Source organism: Hyperoodon ampullatus, assembly GCF_949752795.1.
Source record: "Hyperoodon ampullatus genome assembly, chromosome: 13".
Taxonomy (NCBI): domain Eukaryota; kingdom Metazoa; phylum Chordata; class Mammalia; order Artiodactyla; family Ziphiidae; genus Hyperoodon; species Hyperoodon ampullatus.
The window spans coordinates 43,273,175-43,295,248 of record NC_136926.1 but is presented as its reverse complement, the minus strand read 5'-3'; the positions used below and the strand labels follow the sequence as shown (position 1 = coordinate 43,295,248).

At 38.8% G+C, this 22,074-nt stretch overlaps 1 protein-coding gene across 3 annotated transcripts in view; it reads right to left on the bottom strand.

Moving 5' to 3' along the window:
- TAF4B (TATA-box binding protein associated factor 4b) overlaps nucleotides 1-21,395 on the bottom strand; it is a gene marked incomplete at both ends in the record, with an annotated part of 121,926 nt that extends 100,531 nt beyond the window's left edge. For all 3 annotated transcript variants that reach the window (XM_079717377.1, XM_079717378.1, XM_079717379.1), the window contains 3 exons: nucleotides 8,945-9,052; nucleotides 10,555-10,700; nucleotides 21,053-21,395. In XM_079717377.1, coding sequence (XP_079573503.1) covers nucleotides 8,945-9,052; nucleotides 10,555-10,700; nucleotides 21,053-21,395 — 597 coding nt within the window. The remainder of the gene's footprint in view (nucleotides 1-8,944; nucleotides 9,053-10,554; nucleotides 10,701-21,052) is intronic.
- Between the last annotated feature and the right edge of the window lie 679 nt (nucleotides 21,396-22,074).

Here is a 22,074-nt window from a genome sequence, read left to right as displayed (position 1 = left end):
ACATATGTATACATATAACTGATTAAATTTGTGATAAAGCAAAAAATAAAAAAAAAAAAAAAAAAAAAAAAAAAAAAAAAAAAAAAGAAACACAAGAGAAGGAAAAGACCTACAATAACAAACCCAAAACAATTAAGAAAATGGGAATAGGAACATACATATCGATAATTACCTTAAATGTAAATGGACTAAATGCTCCCACCAAAAGACACAGATTGACTGAATGGATACAAAAACAAGACCCATATATATGCTGTCTACAAGAGACCCACTTCAGACCTAGAGACACATACAGACTGAAAGTAAGGGGATGGAAAAAGATATTCCATGCAAATGGAAACCAAAAGAAAGCTGGAGTAGCAATTCTCATATCAGACAAAATAGACTTTAAAATAAAGACTATTAGAAGAGACAAAGAAGGACACTACATAATGATCAAGGGATCGATCCAAGAAGAAGATATAACAATTGTAAATATTTATGCACCCATCATAGGAGCACCTCAATACATAAGGCAAATACTAACAGCCATAAAAGGGGAAATTGACAGTAACATATTCATAGTAGGGGACTTTAACACCCCACTTTCACCAATGGACAGATCATCCAAAATGAAAATAAATAAGGAAACACAATCTTTAAATGATACATTAAACAAGGTGGACTTAATTGATATTTATAGGACATTCCATCCAAAAACAATAGAATACACATTTTTCTTAAGTGCTCATGGAATATTCTCCAGGATAGATCATATCTTGGGTCACAAATCAAGCCTTGGTAAATTTAAGAAAACTGAAATTGTATCAAGTATCTTTTCCTACCACAACGCTATGAGACTAGATATCAATTACAGAAAAAGATCTATAAAAAATAAAAAACACGTGGAGGCTAAACAATACACTACTTAATAAAGAAGTGATCACTGAAGAAATCGAAGAGGAAATAAAAAAATACCTAGAAACAAATGACAATGGAGACACGACGACCCAAAACCTATGGGATGGAGCAAAAGCAGTTCTAAGAGGGAAGTTTATAGCAATACAATGCTACCTTAAGAAACAGGAAACATCTCAAATAAACAACCTAACCTTGCACCTAAAGCAATTAGAGAAAGAAGAACAAAAAAACCCCGAAGTTAGCAGAAGGAAAGAAATCATAAAAATCAGATCAGAAATAAATGAAAAAGAAATGAAGGAAACGATAGCAAGGATCAATAAAACTAAAAGCTGGTTCTTTGAGAAGATAAACAAAATTGATAAACCATTAGCCAGACTTATCAAGAAAAAAAGGGAGAAGACTCAAATCAATAGAATTAGAAATGAAAACGGTGAAGTAACAACTGACACTGCAGAAATACAAAAGATCATGAGAGATTACTACAAGCAACTCTATGCCAATAAAATGGACAACCTGGAAGAAATGGACAAATTCTTAGAAATGCACAACCTGCCAAGACTGAATCAGGAAGAAATAGAAAACATGAACAGACCAATCACAAGCACTGAAATTGAAACTGTGATTAAAAATCTTCCAACAAACAAAAGCCCAGGACCAGATGGCTTCACAGGCGAATTCTATCAAACATTTAGAGAAGAGCTAACACCTATCCTTCTCAAACTCTTCCAAAATATAGCAGAGGGAGGAACACTCCCAAACTCATTCTACGAGGCCACCATCACCTTGATACCAAAACCAGGCAAGGATGTCACAAAGAAAGAAAACTACAGGCCAATATCACTGATGAACATAGATGCAAAAATCCTCAACAAAATACTAGCAAACAGAATCCAACAGCACATTAAAAGGATCATACACCATGATCAAGTGGGGTTTATTCTAGGAATGCAAGGGTTCTTCAATATACGCAAATCAATCAGCGTGATACACCATATTAACAAATTGAAGGAGAAAAACCATATGATCATCTCAATCGATGCAGAGAAAGCTTTCGACAAAATTCAACACCCATTTATGATAAAAATCCTGCAGGAAGTAGGCATAGAGGGAACTTTCCTCAACATAATAAAGCCCATATATGATAAACCCACAGCCAACATCGTCCTCAATGGTGAAAAACTGAAAGCATTTCCACTAAGATCAGGAACAAGACAAGGTTGCCCACTCTCACCACTCTTATTCAACATAGTTTTGGAAGTTTTAGCCACAGCAATCAGAAGAAAAGGAAATAAAAGGAATCCAAATCGGAAAAGAAGTAAAGCTGTCACTGTTTGCAGATGACATGATACTATACATTGAGGATCCTAAAGATGCTACCAGAAAACTACCAGAGCTAATCAATGAATTTGGTAACGTAGCAGGATACAAAATTAATGCACAGAAATCTCTGGCATTCCTATACACTAATGATGAAAAGTCTGAAAGTGAAATCAAGAAAACACTCCCATTTACCATTGCAACAAAAAGAAAATATCTAGGAATAAACCTACCTAAGGAGACAAATGACCTGTATGCAGAAAATTATAAGACACTGATGAAAGAAATTAAAGATGATACAAATAGATGGAGAGATATACGATGTTCTTGGATTGGAAGAATCAACATTGTGAAAATGACTCTACTACCCAAAGCAATCTACAGATTCAATGCAATCCCTATCAAACTACCACTGGCATTTTTCACAGAACTAGAACAAAAAATTTCACAGTTTGTATGAAAACACAAAAGACCCCGAATAGCCAAAGCAATCTTGAGAACGAAAAACGGAGCTGGAGGAATCAGGCTCCCTGACTTCAGACTCTACTACAAAGCTACAGTAATCAAGACAGTATGGTACTGGCACAGAAACAGGAAGATAGATCAATGGAACAGGATAGAAAGCCCAGAGATAAACCCACGCATATATGGTCACCTTATCTTTGATAAAGGAGGCAGGAATGTACAGTGGAGAAAGGACAGCCTCTTCAATAAGAGATGCTGGGCAAACTGGACAGGTACATGTAAAAGTATGAGATTAGATCACTCCCTAACACCATACACAAAAATAAGCTCAAAATGGATTAAAGACCTAAATATAAGGCCAGAAACTATCAAACTCTTAGAGAAAAACATAGGCAGAAAACTCTATGACATAAATCACAGCAAGATCCTTTTTGACCCACCTCCTTGAGAAATGGAAATAAAAACAAAAATAAACAAATGGGACCTAATGAAACTCCAAGCTTTTGCAAAGGAAACCATAAACCATAAACCATAAACAAGACGAAAAGACAACCCTCAGAATGGGAGAAAATATTTGCAAATGAAGCAACTGACAAAGGATTAATCTCCAAAATTTATAAGCAGCTCATGAAGCTCAATAACAAAAAAACAAACAACCCAATCCAAAAGTGGGCAGAAGACCTAAATAGACATTTCTCCAAAGAAGATATACAGACTGCCAACAAACACATGAATGCTCAACATCATTAATCATTAGAGAAATGCAAATCAAAACTACAATGAGATATCATCTCACACCGGTCAGAATGGCCATCATCAAAAAATCTAGAAACAATAAATGCTGGAGAGGGTGTGGAGAAAAGGGAACACTCTTGCACTGTGGGTGGCAATGTAAATTGATATAACTACTATGGAAAACAGTATGGAGGTTCCTTAAAAAACTAAAAATAGAACTACCATATGACCCAGCAATCCCAGTACTGGGCATATACCCTGAGAAAACCATAATTCAAAAAGAGTCATGTACCAAAATGTTCACTGAAGCTCTATTTACAATAGCCCAGAGATGGAAACAACCTAAGTGTCCATCGACAGATGAATGGATAAAGAAGATGTGGCACATATATACAATGGAATATTACTCAGCCATAAAAAGAAATGAAATTGAGCTATTTGTAATGAGGTGGATAGACCTAGAGTCTGTCATACAGAGTGAAGTAAGTCAGAAAGAGAAAGACAAGTACCATATGCTAACACATACATATGGAATTTAAGAAAAAAAATGTCATGAAGAACCTAGGGGTAAGACAGGAATAAAGACACAGACCTACTAGAGAATGGACTTGAGGATATGGGGAGGGGGAAGGGTAAGCTGTGACAAAGCGAGAGAGAGGCATGGACATATATACACTACCAAATGTAAAATAGATAGCTAGTGGGAAGCAGCCGCAAAGCACAGGGAGATCAGCTCGGTGCTTTGTGACCACCTAGAGGGGTGGGATAGGGAGGGTGGGAGGGAGGGAGACGCAAAAGGGAGGGGATATGGGAACATATGTATATGTATAACTGATTCACTTTGTTATAAAGCAATTATACTCCAATAAAGATGTAAAAAAAATACTTCTCCAAAAAAATTTGAAATAGTAAGTTTTTGTAAGAAAATATAGAATTTATTTTATAATATTCTGCTTTTTATTAAGTATAAATCTGAGAGATCTATTGATAGTCTCATATTCAGATAAGCTGCTTTTATGTAGACTATTAGAAAAGCAGTAATAGCTTTGTAATTTGTAATAACAAATATTACAAAATGTGATTATCTTATTTTCACACTGAAAAGAATTTCGGTTGTTTCTTCTATCCTCTATTAAATAAGGTGTGATTACAGCACCACCTGCAGGATAAAAAGTTTAATATAAGAAATCGCAAATTGGGTAATAATTTAGACAACCAGATTGAGATAAAGCAACAATCTTACTTTAAAGACAAACACTAAAAGTTACAGAACATGAGTAAAGTTTGAGGGTGGGGGAGAGAACAGTATTTACAATTCACACAGAAAACTGAACACTGCACCATCATTTTAATTTAAATACTTGTGTTCTACAGGTATACAACACAAAAAGGTCAGGTTGCTATTACCCTCGAGAAAATTTCTTTCTGCAACCTTCAATATAAGTGAATCAAATATACATCAAAAATTTCCACTTTAGGGCTTCCCTGGTGGCACAGTGGTTGAGAGTCCGCCTGCTGATGCAGGGGACACGGGTTCGTGCCCCGGTCCGGGAAGATCCCACATGCTGCGGAGCGGCTGGGCCCGTGAGCCATGGCCGCTGAGCCTGCGCATCCGGAGCCTGTGCTCTGCAATGGGAGAGGCCACAACAGTGAGAGGCCCACGTACCGCAAAAAAAAAAAAAAATAATTTCCACTTTAGAAAGACTGAAGCATATATTAGACAAGAATGTTCTGGGGGTAAAAAAATGGGAAAAATTTAAAACACTGATTAATGATGAAGATGAAAACTTATGAAATGTTAAGCAAAAAAGGTAAAATTAAAAATCATACCTAAATTAGTAGTTTTATTAAATATTAACAGATCTCAAAGACAACAATGAAAATGAAGTCTCGTTCTTAGTCTATCCCTAGTCCTGCTCTTCAAGGACAAGTACTGTACAGTTCCCTCTGAATCCTTTTGGAAATCTTCTAATAAACATTTTAGGTTTATGTAAACACATACTCTTTTTTCAGTGAGTATATTTTATACTCTACCATTAATTCTCTGTACTACTATATTTAAGAAAGTAATGTCGAACTTTAGCTGTTGACTATGATTACCTCGCAGGACTGATGGGAGGGGTTCCTCAGGGGAGTACTGTCCCTCTTCCTTATGAAGCAAAATAAGGCCCAATGAAATGTGAGCTCAGGAAAAAAGTCCTATTTTTTGTGAGTAGAAGCATTTGTGGCACTCCTACTTTCCTTGTCAATATTTTATTCTGTCTCCAGCACAAAATCTGTCCTTCATAACTCTTTTTAATATAGCTACTACCTGTACCTTACCAGATACCTGCAACTCTTAAGAGGCATGGAGAAATACACAATCCTGGTCTTACTCTATGTATATAATCACACTGCAGTAATGGATGGACTGTTTTAAACTCAATCATAAATCTCAATATTCTAGACCAGGCAACGCTATTTCCATGCTTTGCAAGACTGCACTGGCACTGAATAGGCATGTCTAGGGGACAGGAGAGAAAAGACCTGGGGTATATGTGAAGTAAATTGTGAAAATCAGTTATATTAATATACAAGAGTCAGTGAAATTAATTGTATACAAATTTAACAGACTAAATTGCCTTTTAAGGAGAGTCATCCAAGTTCTAGCTCCTTATTTCCAAGAAATGCCTAAAACTGAGATGCTTTACCTCTCAAAGTGGACACAGAAATTATTCACTAACTTCACTGATAATTTCTACTGCCTTAGCCTACCACTAAGGAGCAACTCAGCTTAAAATATGCATCAATTTAAATTAAGAAAAGTTATACACACCCTGCATGGAAATAGCAACTGTAGACATATATACGGAAAAATAACCCAAGGAAAAGAATTAAACAACACATATATACCATTTTAGTACAACTATATGTATTAAATCTTTAATAAATAGATACAATAAAAAAAATTGATTTACTCAAAATACTGTGGAAGTTGAAACACCTTTCATAAAATAACTGTATTGTAAATTCTTCGAACTTCATATTTTTCTGGTGCCTCAACATCCCTACAAACACGCTGTGAACGCCCTGCCCACGTGACCAGGTGCACCAGTGTGATAAGGCTGGTCCCTGCCACAAGTTCTCTTTCTGCTCTCCCAACTGTGACATATGACATTCAAACACACCAATGAAATCCCCTCACGTCTTTTGCTTGTGTACTCCATACCAACCCTCAACAAAGGCACTTGCCCCCAGGTCTTCATTCTCTCTCAGATCCCCACTTGTTTGGTTGAGCCTGCCCCGGTGCTCCTCCCATATGGCCCCCTGCATGTCGTTCCATGCCACCCTCTTCTAGGACCTGTCAGTACAGGAAGTCTCTTTCACTTTCATACAACTTCCTGTGGTGTTATTTGGTGTCCACCTCTGACTGATCAAAAAAAAAAATCCCATTTTAAGAAACATAATTATTTCTTACAACACATAGCAGCTATCAGTAGGCCTAAATTCATACCCTTTGGCCCAGTGATCTCCCCAGAATAACCTAAGGGAGGGGGGTGGGGGGGGAGGTGGAACCTAGAGTTTGAGACAATCAGCACAGAGGTCATTAAGAATAGAGTTTCCAGAGTCAGAGACCTTGGTTCAAATGCCCCCTTTGCTACATATTAGCAGAAATCATGCAAATATCTTAACTTCTCTAAACCGATTTTCACATACATAAAACAGAGATAATACTTCCTTACAGAATAGTCACAGGATGAAATGAAATGAGATGAGGGATGTAAAGCACTTAAAAAGTGTCCAACACATTAAGTGCTCAATAAATGGTAGCCATTATTAGCAAAAAAAACAACAAAAACAAAACAAACAAACAAAAAAAACTATGTTTAAAATCAGGTTCACTGATCACCATATCTGTTAGAGGAAGTAATATGGTGAAGTAATTCTGAAACACCAAACACCATGTTTGATCCACAGCATGGGATTTCACATAACATGCTTCAAGAAGATGTATCTTCTATACAGCAAAGGAAGTACAACAGTGGTCCCATGACCATGGGATCCACTGATTATCATATATGGCATGATCCAGAAGCTGCCTGCCTAGTAAAGTATTAGAACAGTGCGCAGAAAACACAGGTGAAGTGCAAACTCAGAGACAATACTCTATAAAGATGGAATTCTATCCTCCATCTTCTAAGACTTAGTGCATACTCACTGAATCAAAAAATTCTGTATGGTACCATGTCCCCAACAGGACAAATATATGAAGAACCAAGGAATCAAAGAGTAGAAGGATGAACGGATCCACTTATCATTACTCCCAAAGACCCACTGGGGGATCCTGTGCTTCCCATTCCCGCCAACAGTTGGCACACTTTCACCAAAGAACCTAGCAAGAGTCCCTATAAACTAGACACCATGGCTGCCTCTTGGACACTTCAGGGTCCCTGTGTCCAGTGACCAACAGGAAAGAGAAGAGTCATTATCATGACAGGGGTAACTGACCTGACAACTGGAATAGGTAGGGTAGCTTTTACACAATGAAGGCCAAGAGGAGTTTATGCAGTGAATCCAGGTGATCCACTTAAGTGCCTCTTGGTATATCCTTGTCCAATTGTGATGATAAATGGACAAGTGACACAACTCTTGCCTCAAAGGACTGTGGCAATTTGGACCTTGAATCTGTCAGGGATAAAAGTCTGATCACACTACCAGTTAAGACCCAGAAGAGTTGGTAGTTGAGTGTGGGAGGAATCTAGATGGTATCAGCTGCAGCAGTGGGGACTAGATGGTAGTCAGCTGCAGCAGTGGGGAGTGTAGTTCATCCTACTAACCTCCTCTCCTTTGCTTCTCCAGGGAAGAAACCTATAGAAATCCAAGGAGAGCTGGTTTCCAATGCATATGAGGAAGTACATCCCAGCAATTCAAGTAGACTGTGATACACCATCACAAAGAGATTTGTGTTATCCTAGTTGTTGGGAATGCTATTCAGACAGACGACAATTGTCAGCTCCTTCAGAGTCTGCTTCAGCTACAGAGAATTACCTGCCCATGAGCACAACTCTCCCTGGAGAGTTCACATCCCATGACTGATGACAGGGGGGAAATTATGGCTCATCCAACCACGTTGGCACACAGTGGGACAACTCTGACGGGCCACACTTGCTCCAAAGCTCTCCATCAGGTCGGCTGAGGCTTTATTGGACCTGCATCTAGTTCAAACTCTTACTCTCCTTCCCTTCCACAGTTATCAATCCCTAATAAATATCCCATACACCAAAATTCTGTTCCAGCACCTGCTTCTAGACACTGTGACACATAAACATTAGATGCATTTGTATTAATTTAACACATTTGAATAAATCTGATATTCCAAGAATATACACCATGTTCATCTTGTGTTTCCCATACTTCCAACAGTTCCCAGTTTAATAAGTGTCCTCATATATCACTGAATTGCTCTCTTCAGGAAATAGCTAGCAATAAATAATAACGAAAGATGAGAAAATAACCAGTGCGCACATGGCCACAAGTCACAACTTACTTGCACTGGGGAAGGCTTCGGAACAGTGGTTACCACAGTAGTTCCTATTTGTGCCAGTTGTTTAACAGGTGCCACTGCCACCTTCTTGATTAACTGTGAACTAGAATTCTTGGGGGGGAGGGGGAGATAGTACAGAGTCATCAGCATTAGTAATTTAAAATGAATCGGTACTATGGCAAACATCAAAACACTTTACCACAGCAAACTTCTTTGTTATAACCGGTTTTATAACCTCATGAATTTATGCATATTTTCTACTATTAACCTAACTCGTCAATTAGCCAGTTGACACTCATTTCTTATTCCTAAAGAGGCAACTGATTAAACAGATAAATATCACAGTATTTCTGCATTAAAATATTGAATTTTACTCTTTGGCTCACACAGAAAACATACAGATACTTATTTTTTTTTGGTCATTTCTATTGCTGGTATCCTTTTAGTCTTTTTTTAAAAATAACTTTAATTAAACTATATTTTTTGTGATATAATTGACATATAACATTGCGTAAATTTAAGGTGTACAATGTGATTTGATATATTTATATATTGCAGTGTGATTCCCACCATAACATTAGCTAACATCTATATCATATCACATAATTATCATTTTTCTTTATTGAAGTATAGTTGATGTACAGTATTATATAAGTTTCAGGTTTACAACATGTCAATTCACAATTCTTAAAGGTTATACTCCATTTATAGTTATTTTAAAAGATTGTCTATATTCCCTGTGTTGTACAATATATCCTTGTAGCTGATTTATTTTATATATAGTAGTTTGTATCTCTTAATCTTCTACCTCTATCTTGCCCCTCCCCCTTAGATTCTTATTTAATATATGATTATAAACAAAAGTCTGCTAACCTATCTCCTCAACCCATAGCAAACAAGAAAGGGAAGGAGCAGCTATCATTGACAGATATAGAAATAGAGAAAATGACTGGCTGGGAATCTATATCAAATTATGAGAAAGTGGGTAGGGGGAAACTGGCAAAAAATGATATTACCACAGAATACAATGAAACTTTTTATTAGGGTGAGCCTGCTTCATCAAGAAAATACTATACTACATTCCACATTTTCTGTTTAACCAAAGAAAGATGCTCATAAAAATATTTTTTTTTAACTCTGGCACACACAGGATAAGCTTTAGTTACCTAGAAAGATGATCACGTATGTAAAATAAATCATCTTCTAACAACACCAAGTTAACGAAATATTACAGCAGATTTCTAATTTTTTAAAGGTAATTCCTATACGATATGGATAAAAAAGAATACTATAAATTGTAGTGTTAATGTTTTACCACAAATTAAAGTTGAAGCAGAATGGCTATTTTCTTCCCGTTTAGAGATGCACATAGCCCTTTGAACATCCCCCTGAGAACAAGAAAATCTTTGAGTACAAAGATTAACTTATTAGTTTTGCCAAACGACAAAACCAAACACCTAGATTAAATGAACATATTCAAAGAAAGTAGTTTAATTCAAAAAGTTGAGCAGAACCATCTCTTCTATTATTTTTACTGGCAAATATATACACATTTATATGAAGATAACTGCTGGAAAACTGAGGAGGATGAAAAAAACTTTAATGTACATTACCTGCATTGTACAGATTTTGACTGTTTGAGTATTCGTTGGTACAGCTGGCCTTGAAGTTATGTTACTTGTGGTCTCGGTTCTTGTTACAGCTTGCTGAGGAGATACCAACATCAACTGACCACTGTTACTTTTGATTAACACTGTTCCTATAGTTAAAAGAAAACAAAATGTGAGCTAATAAATGAAGTATTATCAACACATATTGTTCTCCCACTTCTTTCAGTGCTATAAAATGTTCTGAATAAATGATTAGTTAGTACATACTGAATTCCATGTCTACTAATTAAGATACATAATATGGAAAAAATGTTGTCACTCAAAGCTATTTAAAATATTAAAAGTCTAAACATATGAACAAGATACTCCTGAAGAAGGCAAAACACTTTTCCTCATGACATCAAACTATTTATAATGCTATAGTAAGACGGTATGGTAACAGCACAAGACTACACAAACTGACCAATGGAGTAGAATAGAAAACCCCCAAATAGACCCCAAATAGCCCACAGATACGTCATATCAAATTTTTCTAAAAGCACTGCAGATCAGTGAGAAAAAGAGATACTATTCAATAAATAGGGCTTGTTCAATTAACTAATGGAAAAGATGAAAAGTTTCACACCATACACAAAAAACCAAGGGCATTAAGGATACAAGGATAAAAAGTAAAAACTTTTAAACTTTTAGACAACGTAGAAAACTGTCATTCTGAACGGGGATAGGGAAAAATTTCTTAAATAAGTAAAGTTTGATACATACAACTATATTTTATTTTATTTTATTTATTTTTTTGTTTGTTTTTGCGGTACGCGGGCCTCTCACTGCTGTGGCCTCTCCCCGTTGCGGAGCACAGGCTCTGGATGCGCAGGCCCAGCGGCCATGGCTCACGGGCCCAGCTGCTCCACGGCATGTGGGATCTTCCCGGACTGGGGCACGAACCTGTGTCCCCTGCGTTGGCAGGCAGGCTCTCAACCACTGCGCCACCAGGGAAGCCCACAACTATATTTCAAAAACTTTTGTTCAGCAAAAGATATCATCAGGTAAAAAGACAAACCACAAAATTGGAGAAAATTTGGGGACTTCCCTGGTGGTGCAGTGGTTAAAAATCCACCTGCCAAGGCAGGGGACACAGGTTCGATCCCCAGTCCAGGAAGATCCCACATGCCGTGGAGCAACTAAGCCCGTGCACCACACTACTGAGCCCACGTGCCTAGAGCCTGTCCTCTGCAATGAGAAGCCACCACAATGAGAAGCCCACGCACCGCGATGAAGAGTAGGCCCTGCTCACAGCGACTAGAGAAAGCCCCTGTGCAGCAACAAACACACAACACAGCCAAAAATAAATAAATTTTAAAAAATAAATAAAACTAAAAAAGAAAAAATTGGAGAAAATTTTAGTTCACGTGTATTCAAGGAACAAATATCCAAAATGCAAAAAAGAAACACAGATACCAGTGACAGGGAAAGGTAAATTAAGACCACAGTGAGATATCACTTTATATCTACCTAGACAGAAAAAAATTAAGAAGTCCAGTGACAATATTAAGTGTTAGAGAGATGTGCAGCAACAAAAACTCTCAACATCTTTAGGCTGATAGTGTAATTTGGTACAACTGCTTTGTTCAACTCTACACTGTTGTGCCAAACTGGTTCCAATTTGCATACCCTCTAACCCAGTATTTCTAATGTAAAGAGATTGTTGTCCATGTAAGTAGGAGGTATAAACAAGAATATTCATAGCTGGAGTTCCATTTCTGGAATGGCAGCATGAAAAGCTCAATAAAGCCACTCCCCAGCAAAACAAGCATAACGTGAAAATTATTTTAAAAAACAACCATTTAAAGTCTTTGGGAATGCCCTAAGGCATACAGAAAATGACTAGACAATTATTAAAGAGAATCTACTAAAACTCAGAACAGCAAGAATCTGTGGCATCTGAACCATGACCCACTCCCTCTCCTTTCTCAGTTCAGGCATTGTGGACAACACAAGGCCTCCCTCTTCCCCAAACTCCCAGTTGAGGGCTATGGTATCTCCCTGGGAGAAGCAGGCCACTAGCATTTCCCATCTCTGCCACCCCAACTTGCATACAGAAGAGAACAAATTTTAAATAAGTGCATCCAAGAGTTTCCAGGCTTCTTGTTTCACCCATCCCTACTCAGAAAGGGAAGGCTCTACCCCAGGGATGGCTCAGAGAATACTTGGGGCCCAATCACCCTCACCCCAGTTCTTTCATAGGGTGGAGGTTCCACACTGGAAGAGGTAAGCAGAAAGACCAGAGGCTACCACCCATGCCCAGTACCCCACTTCTAAAACATGGATATCACTCAGAAAGAAACATGCCACAGCCCTGGGTACTTGCTCCAAACATCTCCCAAAAGAAACTGACTTTATTTCCAACAGAGTGTGGGAAAGGTCAAGGCTAAGGTCACTCTCAAGTACAACAGAACAATTAAAAGGTTTCTGGTATCTTCATGACAGATATAAGCTAAGTCACAGGCATATCTCCAGTTTACAAGAGAGAACAAGATAAAGAAACAACTAAGAAGGGCCCTTCTGGGGGTCAGAACCTCAAGCAATGACCTCAAAAACTACCCCTTGTAAAGGAGTCCACATTTAATTGAATCAGACTAGGCTCTAGGGCACTGTTGAAAACAAGAGGGTAACTGGCTGGCAGTGAGTGGAGCCTAACAGTTAGGCGTGACACCAGCTGAAGCAGAAAGCTTAACAGAGAGATCAGAGTAAGAAACAGTCAAAAAGAGCCCTGCTAAAACCACTGTCATCCCAGGGTGGCTGTGCTTATGCCCAAAGCTGTACCCTGTGAGGAAAACAGACTTCACTAAAATAACACAGCCATTTAAAAAAATAAACAAACAAACAAACAACAATAACCCACTCAGGGAAGTAAAGACCAGTATCTAGACTTGCTATAATATATTAGTTTTGGGGCTTCCCTGGTAGTGCAGTGGTTGAGAATCTGCCTGCCAATGCAGGGGACACGGGTTCGTGCCCCGGTCCGGGAGGATCCCACAGTCCGCGGAGCAGCTAGGCCCCTAAGCCATGGCCGCTGAGCCTGCGCATCCGGAGCCTGTGCTCCGCGACGGGAGAGGCCACAACAGTGAGAGGCCCTCATACAGCAAAAAAAAAAAAAAAAAGTACAATAACTGAAATAAAAATTTCACTAGAGAGGCTTAACAGCAGACTTGAATGAACAGAAGATAAGTCAGTGAACTTGAAGATAGTTCAATAGAGATTATGCAATCCAAAGAACTGAGAGAAAAAAGCATTTCAAGAAAAATGAACAGAGCTTCATAGAAACGCAGGACAATGATAGGCACACCAACATAGGCATAATGTGAGTACCAGAAAGAGCGGGGGAGGGAGGGGAAGGAGGGGGGTGGGGGGCAGAGAAAGAGAGAGAGAGAGAGAGATAGGAACAGAAAAAATATTCAAAGAAATAATGGCTGACAATTTCCCAAATTTGATGAAAAATAATCTAAACATCCAAGTAGCTCAACAAACTCTAAGTAAGATAAATGCAAAGAGACCCACACCAAGACACAACATGATAAAAAATGTACAAAAAGAAAATCTTGAGAACACCAGGAGAAAAATGTACAAGAGTACTGCATTAATAGGATTAACAGCTAACTTCTCATTAGAAACAATGGAGGCCAGACAGCAGGGGTATGACACATTCCACTTGCTGGGGAAAAAACAAAAAACAAAAAAAACCAACTATCAACCAACAATCAGATATTCCCTGAAAATATCTGTCAAAAAAGGAGACAAAATAAAGACATCCTAGACTGGGATTGACATATACTCACTACTATATATAAAATAGATAACTAATAAGAACCTACTGTATAGCACAGGGAACTCTACTCAATACTCTGTAATGGCCTATATGGGAAAAGAATCTAAAAAAAGAGTGGATATATGTATATGTAAAACAGATTCACTTTGCTGTACACCTGAAACTAACACAACATTGTAAATCAAATATGCCCCAATAAAAACTTAAAAAAAAAAAAAAAAAGACATCCTCCTTAGAGGACTGAGTGCTAGCAGACAAACCAGACAGGAAATACTAAATGAAGTTCTTCAGGCTGAAAACAAGAGACTCCAGAAAGTAACTCAAATTCACATGAAAAGGGCACTGGTAAAGTTAATTATATAATTTATATGCATATTACTGCTTTATCTTAATGGGTTTAAAAAACAACTATATAGAACAATATACATAATTGTATTCTTGAACCTATAACATATTAGAAATGTAACGTATTTGTGAACAATAACACAAAGAAAGTGGTCAGGAGCAAAGTTGTACTGCACTAAGGAAATGACTTCAGATGGTAACTGGAATCTACAGGAACAAATGAAGAAAACTAGGAATGGTAAATAAGAAGGAATAAAACAAATGCTACAAATATATCCTTGTGATCTTTTCTTCTGTCAGCATCTTTAAAAGACATATAATTACATAAGGTAATAATTGTAACAAGGTATTGTTGGGTTTGTAACATATCTAGATGCAATATGTAGAGCAATAATAGCACAAAAATAAAAAAGAGGAAAATGAGCTAAATAGGAAAAGTGTTTCTACATCTCACTGAAACAAGTTAATATAAATGTGAAGTAAATTTTAATAAGATGCATATTGTAAGAGCAATCACTAAAAATATATATATTCTTAAAAAATATTATAAAGGAATTAAAATGTTGCACTAGAAAATATTCACTTAATGCAAAGGAAAGAGGGAACAGAGGAAGAACAAAAAAGACAAAATATATAGAAACAAAAGTAAATGGCAGGCCTAAACCCAACTATATCAGTAACATTAAATGTGAATGGATTAAATAATCCAATCAAAAGGCAAAAAGTGTCAGACCCAATTATAAAATAGGATTCTACTATATGCTGCCTACAGAAGACACACTTTAGACTCAAAGACACTAAAAAGGTCAAAGTAAAAGGACAGAAAAGACATCATCCAACAGCAACCATAAGAAAACTGGAGTGGCCATACTAATATCAGACAATAGAGTAAAACATAATGTGTTACTGGAGATAAAGAGTGGTACTTTATAATCGATAAAACAGCCAATGGATCAGGAAGATTTAACAATTATAAACATATATGCACCAAACAACAAAGCCCAAAATATATGAAGAAATGTTGACATAAACGAAGGAAAAAAATAGAGAATTCAACAATAATACTTGGGGGACCTCAACACTCTACTTTCAATGAAAGATAGATGTCTAGGTAGAAGATCAACTAGGAAATCTTGAACAGCAATATAAACCAACCATACCTAAAACACATCAATAGTATACTCCACCCAACAACAGCATTCTTCTTAAGTGTACGTGGAACAGTCTCAGGATAGACTACATGCTAGGATATAAAACAAGTTTAAATAAATTTAAAAGGACTGAAATCATACAACGTGTGGTCTCCAACTACAATGGAATGAAATTAGAAATCAGTAACAAAAAGAAATTAGGGGAACTCACAAATATATAGAAATTAATTACTCCTAAGTAGCCAGTTGGTCAATTAAGAAATCACAAGGGAAACTGGACTATACTTTGAGATGAATGAAAATGAAGACACAACATACCCAAATTTATGTGATGCAGCTAAAGTAGTGTTTAAGGGAAATTTATACAGCTGACCCTGAACAATGTGGGAGTTGGAGGTACTGATGCCCCACACCCCTGTTCCGTTGAAAATCTGCATGTATCTTTACAGTTGGCCCTCCATATCTGAAGTTCCGCATCCACAGATTCAACTGATTGCAGCTCACGTAGTAGCACAGTATGCACTTATTGAAAAAAATCTGAGTATAAGTGGACCTGTGCAGTTCAAACCTGTGTTGTACACAGGTCAACTGTTGTTGTAAATCACTCTATTTTAAAAGAAGGATTAGGGCTTCCCTGGTAGCACAGTGGTTAAGAATCGGCCTACCAATGCAAGGAACGCAGGTTCAAGCCCTGGTCCGGGAAGATGCTACATGCCGCGGGGCAACTAAGCCCATGCGCCACAACTACTGAGCCTGCGCTCTAGAGCCCACAAGCCACAACTACTGCAGCCCGCACGCCTAGAGCTCATGCTCTGCAACAAAAGAAGCCACCACAATGAGAAGCCCACGCACCACAACAAAGAGTAGCCCCTGCTCGCCGCAACTAGAGAAAGCCCACACGCAGCAATGAAGACCCAACACAGCCAAAAATAAATAAATAAATAAATAAATTTATATATATATATATTAAAAAAAAAGATCTGAGGAGATGTGGGAAGCCCTGAAGGATTTCAAGTAGGAGAGACATTATTATGTTTGCATTTCAAAAAAATAAAATAAAAGAAGGATTATTTGAATTAATAACTTAACCTTCTATCTTAAGACATTGGGGAAAAAAGCAAAATAAAAACTATAGCAAGCAGACGAAAGAAAATTAATAAAGATTAGAGCAGGGGTCAATACGATAGAGAATAGAAAAACTACTGAGAAAAATCAAAACAAAAGTTGGTCTCTGAACAGACCAACAAAATTGACAAATCTTTACCTAGATTAACTAAGAGAAAAGGAGAGAAGGCTCAATTTGCTAAAATTAGGAATGAAAGAGGGGATATGACCACTAATCTTACAGAAAGAAGGATTATAATAGAATACTATGACCTATCATAAACCAATAAATTGGATAAATAATATGAAATGGACAAATTCTTAGAAACACATAAACTACTAAAACTAACTTAAGAAAATGGGCAATCTGAATAGATCTCTAACAAACACAGATTGAATTAATAATCAAAAATAGTATCCACAAGATAAGCTCAGTTCCAGATGGCCTCACTGATGAATTCTACCAAACATTTAAGGAAAAATAAATCCTTCACAGATTCTTCTAAAAACCAGAAGAGGAAACGTGTCAATTCATTCTGTAAGGTCGGTATTACCCTGATATTAAAACCAAACAAAGACATCACACGAAAACCAGAGACCAAAATGTCTTATGTATACCAACGCAAAAATTCTCAACAAAGTACTACCAACTGAATCCAGCAACATTTAAAAAGTGTTATACCCCATGACCAAGTGATATTTATCTCAGCATGCAAGGTTGGTTTAAGACCCACAGCGAACACCATACTTAGTGGTGAAAGACTAAATGCTTTTCCCCTAAGATCAAGAACATTTGAGATGAGGAATGAGACAAAGATGCCTATAATCACTACCACTTTCATTTAACATTATACTGAGAGTTCTAACCAGGGCAATTAAGCAAGAAAATAAAATAAAAGGCATCCAGAATAGAAAGTAAAACTATCTATTCACATATATTATGATCTTCTATATAAAAATCCAAACAAATCCACGAAAAAAGCCATTAAAATTAATAAACGAGTTCAGCTAGGAAGAAGGATACAAGATCAACTGTATTAAAAAAAAATCAACTGTATTTCTATACATTTCCAATGACTAACTATAAATGGAATTTAAAAAATTCTATTTACAATAGCATCAAAAATAATATACTTTAGGAATAAATTTAACAAAAGAAGTGCAAAAGCAATACTCTGGAAACTACAAACTGTTGCTGAAAGAAATTAAACATCTATATAAATGGAAAGACATCCCATGTTTGTGGACTGAGAGACTTACACTTACTTTGCAGGACTGTTAAAGGGATCAAATGAGACAATATGAGCAAATTTATGAACTTTAAAGTTATTGGTGGTAGTTGTTATTAATGCCTTAAGGTCCACAACCTTTGAGTCTTTCTAACTCAAATATGAGTTAAAGTGACTTCACAGCCTTAGAAACACAAACAGTGGAGGGCGCATATGGTGAGCACTGAAGACAATTGCCTCTCATTTCATGACGTCCAGGAGCACTGTTACAACGGTGGGAGCAGATGATCATGTACTATTCCCTTGATAAAGCAAGGGTGGAAACAAGAACCACGAAGATTATCCAGGAACGAATACAGGAATTTGAGAAATGCAAAACCTATACCATGTCTCAGCATGAAGGAGTTGATGAAAGACCCGAACCATTTCACAAGCAACTTTCACAAACTTCTGTACAGTAAGACTGAGAAGCAGAATCTATGAAGCACAGTCTATGACATAAAAGAAGCAATCAAGTCCTTACTCATCACTCTGAAATACATGATAGAAGGGACACAGAATACCAAAAACGGAAAGAGCCACAGTCTGGTCTAAATCCCACAAATTCATAAAAAAGAAGACTGAAGAGATTACAAAAAATATTCGACAGAATAATCTTCAGGGCTTTGCTACAGTTTCTTTCATTTCCTCACAATGCCCCCCTTTTTGTTTCCAGCTCCTGCTCCCTAGAAAAACCTGTGGTGCATATGCATATTTTTTAAAACTAGTTCTGTTCACAGAGGGAATTCTGAAGTAAAGAGAAATCAAATACTTAAAGTATTCATTACCTTGGGAAAATCAGAGCTGACTCCTATGTAATTTAAGCATCCTTGAGCAATCCTCTGCTAATCCTCAGTATATAAAAGAAGTAGAACAAGACCTTTTTAAAATGTTATTTTAATCAGTGTTTCTATGTCATTCCTCAAGTATCGGTTATCTTATTGTGCATCTGTGAGAACACAAATATGAGTATGTGCTTCTGCCACACCTCAGCAGAAATTCCAAAAGCTGCTCTTCAAGGTACCTTCTCACCGCCTCTCTAAATAACAACTCCTAAAGGCAATTCATCTCCTCTCTTTTGTGGGAGTTTATCCATGGTCGACAGCATAACAAGTTTTAGTGTAGTGCATACTTAGGCTGTGGTCCTGGTTTGCTGCTGTTTTGCTCTAGCAGGTTTCAGTTTGTGTTTCTCTGTGTAATAAAAAGATCAGGCTCTAAAATTCTATAAATCGCCTTTTAACATTGCTACGCAAGGAGGCATATTGTACACACACCAAGTGGTAAGCACAGTGTTGCGGAAAGAGTAGAGTTAAACAGACCTGAATTCAAATTCCCTCTGACATCTATGACTTGTCTGGCATTGGGCAAATTCTTTACCCTCAGAGACCTTTTTCCTTATTTGCTATGTATCTATTATGACCAGCAAACAAAAGAATATAAATAATGTATAAAAATAATAATGGATGAAAACTTCCCAGCAATATAATGTTGTATGTCAATTGTAGCTCAATTTTTAAAAAAAGTGCTTAGCACAGTACGCCCTCAATAAGTGATCCGTTCCCACTTACCAGCAAGTTTCCACTCCTGAAAGTTCTTCTCTCTTAATACTTTTTTGATTGTTTCTAAACAAACTTCACTGACTAGATAGGAATTTTGTTTTTAACAAATTAGGAGTAATTTCATTCAAACACATTCATAGCTACTTTATAAGAGTGCATGTAGGATGACAACTTAGAACCAGCAGAAAATGTATCCAGCGGTGCACACAGCCTTAAGTGTAGGTACGTCGTGTACAATACAAAACTAAAACACAGCTACAACAGAACATTAGCTCCAAAAGAGGCACCCTCATTTTGCTTGGGGAAACTGACATCACGTGAACCAAATGCTTCCACTTCTTTACCACCTTTGGGGGTCAGAGTGCCCACTGCTGCTCAGCAAAATACATAGAAAACAATCAAATTATGAGTAGAGTTTTTTTCCAAAGAAGATAACATGTGCTTTTTTTCCCCACTGAAATTCCAAGTGACTTTCATTTGAGGAAAGAAGACAAGGTAGAAAACTCAAACACCACTCTGCATATTTACAATATGCAAATGATCACAAAGCAAAACCTTGGTCTCAGTCATGAAAAACAGCCCCCCAGAGGACACTCTAGTATAAAAAGTAGTCACAGGCTCATTAACGGTAGCATTCACACAATGCTTCACAAATAACCACCTCATGGCTCTGACCTGTCAACCCTGGCATTTGCTCCCTGTGAGAGGGATCCTTCTAACTCAGTTACTTACAATCATCACACATCTGAAGATTGTGCGGGAAGCAACATTATTCATTTCTAAGCAGTAAACTTACTTAGGCTTGCTTAAATTTAAAATTCACTTTCGGTCTTAACACACAAGAGCCTTTTAAAAACACTTTTTTTTTAACATAGTAATCTAAGCTTGTGGATACAAAAATTGATCCTTTCTCCATCTGAAAATAAACTTTAGCGATACTCTTTACCTTCCCGCACCTAAGAGCCAGTGCCTCAAAGGCCCTCCTGAATATGCTGCTCCAGCTTTTCCTGTGTCACTTAAGGGAAAAGATGCTCTCTTTAAATAGGAAAAGAAAAACGATGCAGTAAGGACTCAAAGAGGCTATCTTGATTGTAACGCCAAATCACTGCCCCGCAAAGTCAAGATTATGAAAGGTTCTCTTGGCTGAGTTTTTTAGAACTCCCAGCGAGAAGGCGCAATCCCGGGCTGCGACGTTTCCCGTGTCACCGCTGGCCGGCCCGAGGGATAAGCCGGAAAAGGTGAGCGACATACCTGGAGGAAGCTGAAAATTAGCAGGCAACTGGATTGTTGTGGTGTTGGGTGCTTTCACGGCGACAATCTGAGGAGCTGGCAGACGAGGGCCGCTGCTGAGTTTAGGAAGAGCACTGACAGGAGCCACTTTAGTCACCAAGGTCCCCACGGGGGACCGCAGCGGCTGGGACGCCGTGGACTCCACGCAGACACTGACAGGAGCCTTAGTCACGGCGCCCAAGGCCACCGGAGTGCTCTCCACCCGGACGGGCAGAGCCGCGGCGGGGGCCATGGTCACGGTCCCAGAGGCGCCCACACCGGCGGGGGGAGCGGCGCCGGCCGGTTCTGTGAGGCCCGCGGGCATCCCCAGGTGGATCAGCGGCAGCTGAGGCGCCGCCGTTTCGGGAGCACAGGCGAGGGGACGCTTGACAAGCGGCAGCCGACTCCAGTGCAGTTCCGGCTCCACAGCATCGCTAGGGAGAGGCGCCGGGGCCGCCACACGAGTCAGTGACCGGCGCCGGCTGGACAGCGGGACCCCGGCGTCCCGGACCTTCCTCCAGTCCGCGCGGCCCCGCCGGCAGCCACACCTGCTCGGCCGCTCGCCGCTTCCTCAGCGGCGCTCACACGTGCGCCGGCTCAACCCGGCCCCTCAGCCTCGCGACCAGATGCAGCGGAGCCCGGCTGCGCGGCTCCCGGAAGGGCGTCACTTCGGCTCCCACCTTCCACCAAAACTCTGCGCGGCGGATTCCCCCGCCAGAAATTTCAAAACTACAAACCCAGAGCGGCCCAAAGCCCCCTACGCGCGCTCCGCACGGCCCCTCTGCGCGACCACGCCAGCCATGTTTATATAGCCACGCGGAGACCTCGCGCACGCGCACCAGCTACCGCCGCTGCCCCGGGCTTCCCCCAGAACCCGGCCGCGTGATTGGCCACAGACTGGAATCGCGCTCGTGACGTCAGTAGGGACGGCTCCAGAGGGCGTTAGAATCCGCCTCTGAATCCTGAGGAAGGAGGGGCGAGTTGCCAAAAATCTACCACGTGGC